At 43.4% G+C, this 4,667-nt stretch overlaps 1 protein-coding gene across 1 annotated transcript in view; it reads right to left on the reverse strand.

Annotated features, from left to right (window-relative positions):
• Window positions 1-4,667, reverse strand: part of MCM4 (minichromosome maintenance complex component 4) — a 16,884-nt gene that overhangs the window by 7,384 nt on the left and 4,833 nt on the right. Inside the window, exons 7-8 of the mRNA XM_015568645.1 lie at window positions 4,009-4,229; window positions 1,259-1,379 (exon numbers count right to left, since the gene is read on the reverse strand). Coding sequence (XP_015424131.1) covers window positions 1,259-1,379; window positions 4,009-4,229 — 342 coding nt within the window. The remainder of the gene's footprint in view (window positions 1-1,258; window positions 1,380-4,008; window positions 4,230-4,667) is intronic.

Raw genomic sequence — 4,667 nt, forward strand, 5'->3', positions numbered from 1 at the left:
GAAGACACAGGATGAGAAGTCCAGATTCACTGAATGGAACAGATGGACTGACTGCCCAGGACCCTTAGGTGCTCCTTGGACGCAATTTCCACACTGCCTTCATTCAAGAACTATGCCTGCCATAAACACAATTACCCCCACCCCGGAGAAGCCAAGTGCCCACACTGCTATGAAGCAGCAAAAGAAACTGACATATTCATCTGGTGCAGTGGAGAGTACTTCCTTGGCAGTAATAGAGCATGAGTCCTCGTTTCACAAATTACTTAGGATTTTAGCTACACTGATCAATACTTCCCTGAATCTCAGCTTCCCGATCTCTAAAAATACCATAATGTAACTCCCAGAATGGAAGCAGGGTGCTCTGATCCATTTTTTTTTCTATAATAAATTTTAACCCTTAACTTTGCATTTAGGAAATAAGTAGAATTATTTAAAATTCCAGAGTTGGTGAGACCTACTTCCTGGAGCTGCTGGCATAGCTCAAATCTTGCCAGTGTCTGAATTTGTTTTCTCAAGATGCCAACACTATCATTCAAGATACTTGCATAGCTCTGGGTTACTCCAAGAGCAGGAAGCAAGTGACTAAGGACAAGGCACTGATATGTTCTGTCCTGCCGGGTTAAGAAAGTGACTAAAGCAGTACACCCAGCTCATGATCTGAATGACAGCTGGAGGCAGGACCAAGCCCCATGCCAATTCATGACCAAGTCAAAGCACTGACAGAAAAGTGTGGTTAAAAGTAAGACAGCCCTGGCAGAGTGGCTCAGCAGGCTGGGCATCGTCCTGTGCACCAAAAGATTGCTGGTTTGATTCCCCCTAAAAGCATATGCCCAGGTTGGAGGCTTGATCTGTGTGGGAGGCAGCCAATCAATGATGTTTCTCTTTCGCTCTCTCTCTAAAAGCAAATCAATTGATCCCTGGCTGGCGTGGCTAAGTGATTAGAGCATCAGCTGTCGCACCAAAGGGGTCTCGGGTTCGATTCCTGTTCAATGGCCAATGGCATGTACATGGGTAGTGCCCTTCCCTCCACCGCCCCGTTAAGTCTCTCTGCAGCAGGCAACTAATGGATGTCTCTCTCTCACATTGATGTTTTTCTCTCTCTCCCTCTTCTTTCCCTCCCTCCTTCCCACTCTCTCTCTTTCTGAAAAACAATGAAAAAAATATCCCCAGGTGAGGATTAACAAAAAACAACAAATAAGTCAATGAAAAAAAAAAAGCCAAGACAGGCTTATTGCATTAATACAGCCTACATTCCTACCTGTAACGTTCACTCTGTCCCCAGGTTGAACCTTGTCAACAAGATCATTGTGAGCAAAAAGGATGACAGTGTGAGGAGTCTGGCCTGCAGGCATATCTTCGGGAGACTCTTGGAGCTTGATCTGAAGAGAGCAGTGAAAACAGAGTCAGCAAAGGAAGAAAGCATAATGAGAATAGCAAGTCTTTGTACCACTTAAGTAAGAAGTACTTTTGATCCCCAGCATCTTTACTTTTTAAAACACTGTTCTTTTTTTAAAAAAATATATCTTATTGATTTTTCACAGAGAGGAAGGGAGAGAGATAGTTAGAAACATCGATGAGAGAGATACTTCGATCATCTGCCTCCTGCACATCTCCCAATGGGGATGTGCCCGCAACCCAGGTACATGCCCTCGACTGGAATCGAACCTGGGACCTTTCAGTCTGCAGGCCGATGCTCTATCCACTGAGCCAAACCGGTTTCGGCATAAAACACTGTTCTTTATTTCAATCTCAAGGTAGTTAGGTTTTTAACAAAGCTTTTAATGTGACATGAACACTTTTTGTGAGAATGTTATTTACTTAAATATTACATTTGGGGGAACAGGGAGGCAGCAATTTAGGTGATTATTTTTTGCCATTTTAAGGTTTAGTGGGTATCTCTTTGTATAAATGTTTGTCTACATTTCTATTTTTAGAAGCTGCTTCTAGATCTCCTGGATGGAAAGGCCTTTCTCAAATCAGGTGACCTCTTGGATGAGGTTTAAGGATATTAGGGAGGAAGTATGTGCTCTCAATGTAACGAACTGCAAGTTCAGCCATGGCAGGGGTGGCTCAGTTCATTGAGCATCGTCCCATGCACCTAGAAGTCACCAGTTTGTATGCCTGGGTTTCAGGCTCAATCCCCAGTAGGGGGTGTGTAGGAGGCAGCTGATTGATGTTTTCCTCTCTCCTTTCCTTTCTCTAAATTCAATAAAAACATATTGAAGAAAAAAAAAGAGCATCAAGTGCAAAGGTTTTACAGCAGGCTTGAGCTTGATTGATGATCTATATATATAAAAAAGCCTAAGCAACCATCTGACTGTTTGACCAGTAGCTATGACATGCACTGACCACCAGGGGGCAGATGCTCAATGCCCAGGCATGGAAACATGGAACAGACTGATGAATCTCAGAGGGAAGTGGGGAGGGGGGAGGTCGGGAAGAGATTAACCAAAGATCTTATATGCATACTAGAGGCCTGGTGCATGGATTTGTGCACCCGTGGGGTCCCTGGGCCTTATCTGCAGGGATCAGGCCAAAACTGGCAGTGCGACATCCCCTGAAGGGTCCTGGATTGTGAGAGGGTGCAGGCCAGGCCGAGGGACCCTACCAGTGCACGAAGCTGTGCGCCAGGCCTCTAGTCTAGGTATAAAGGAATAGCTGAGACACTGTCATCGATGAGGTCTGTGGGTACCAAGGTGTGTTGTGGCTGATGATGGACCATATAGTCTTGGATATGAGTTTAAGACATTAGGTTTTTTTCTTTTCTTTATTTATTAAGGTATTACATATGTGTCCTTATCCCCCCACCCACTCCCATGTCTGTGTCCACTGATTACGCTTATATGCATATATACAAGTCCTTTGGTTGATCTCTGCCCCTTACCCCCACCCTCCCCTACCTTCCCTCTGAGGTTTGTCGGTCTGATCAACGCTTCTCTGAAAGACATTAGGTTTTATTCTAAGTTTGTTTGGGAGTCTTTGAAGCATTCTACAAATATACACGAAAGCTCTTTGGGAGCAGGAGTTCCACCTTTGTATATCCAGCTCTTAACACCATGCTGGCTGGCATGAGTTGAGGTCCATTTGCTCCAATAATTTGTACCAATATTAGATACAATTTACATATTAACTAAATCTTCAATTATTTGGTAATTATTTTTCACATTTGTTAATATTTTTCTTATGGACTCCCAATAAGGGAAATTATCTTTTGTAGTATTTTGAACACATTCTCCTTATTTAACACCAAAATTATTTAAACATTGCAACAAAATAAAACTTAACAAGTCTTTGTGCATACTTTTACACTATTACAATAGAAAATGATTTTTCTGCATTTCCCCCACTTATTTCTGTCATTTTAAGAACTTCACTTAAGATTAGAGAGGTAAAAGGTCAAACTTCTTATACAATAAAATCTGTGAGAAGAACTTTAGAAAAACTTCTCAACTCATTTTTTTTTTTTTTACCAGTGGACCACTTGCAAAAATGAGTTTTTAACCAAATACTTTTTATGAATCTTAAATATTTTATATAATCTTATTTAAAAACACTAAAATTTTTAAAATTTTTAAATAATCTTTAATAGTTTGGTTAGAAACATCTCATGTTATATTTAATAAATCAAAGAGACTAATTTGATCTGTCAACCATTAAAGTTAAGATGTGTATGGTGGAAGAATGCACTCTATCTTTTTTTATAAAGTATTTTATGCCATGAGAATGTGAAATATGAACTGGTGCTCACTGGCAATAAAGCAGGGACACTGGCATCCTAAAGTAGAAGCCTTAACTGTGCCCCAAGTATCCAGCCCACAACCCTGTAACAAACCCTACAATTAGAGAGAAGAAATGAGGTAACTGAACACCATTTAGGAAGCAGGGTTTTAAGGCTTCACAAGTGGAGGAGTTTTTTTTTAGGTTTTTTGAGGATCCAGATCAAAGCAGAAAAAAAAGGCAAACATGCCAAAGGGAGGGCCACCCAGCGCCCCCAGGAAGGCCACATACCATCTGCTTGTCAGAGAACACAGAGCGGTTGTGGATCAGTGCCATGCTGTGGGTGGTGTGGCAGCGCTCACAGACACAGGGCTCGGCGATGCGGCCGCGGTCCATCTCCACCTGGGCTGTGTGGGCGCACACCTGACACTGGAAGAAGGCCTCCTGCATCTCTGGAATGAGCTGGGATGTTCTAATTACCATGCCGCTGATGGCGATGAGTTGGTCGATGTCTGCAAGAAGAGAGAGGTCAGCTTGCCCATTAGCCACTGCCCTCAGCTCCGTCAGCTGTGGTATCTCCCTGAGCTGGATTCCTGCCAAGGCAGGTCTGGGTCTGCTGTCAAGCACAGAAGAATCATACCTGGAGGCGCAGAGGTACCTGGTGATGGCGGGGGTAATAGGTAGGCACTGTGGCCAGGGCATGGACATCTCACTGGCTACCTTCAGGTCTGGCCTAGAATGCCCTTCCCGTTTTCAGTCTGCCTTCCTCTCAACTCCAACGAACCTCTGGCTCTTTCTTCCTGAGTCCCCTATCCAAGAGGCATCTTACCACCTTTTTTTCTCAGCAGCCTCCTGTCTGGCTCCAATTCCAGTTTCAGATGTGAAACTCTACACTTCTGCCTATTTTGTCCCACGGCCTTCCACCTCACTCACTGTGCCACGTGGAATTC

This window comes from Myotis davidii, unplaced genomic scaffold (assembly GCF_000327345.1).
Source record: "Myotis davidii unplaced genomic scaffold, ASM32734v1 scaffold452, whole genome shotgun sequence".
In the NCBI taxonomy this organism is placed as follows: Eukaryota; Metazoa; Chordata; class Mammalia; order Chiroptera; family Vespertilionidae; genus Myotis; species Myotis davidii.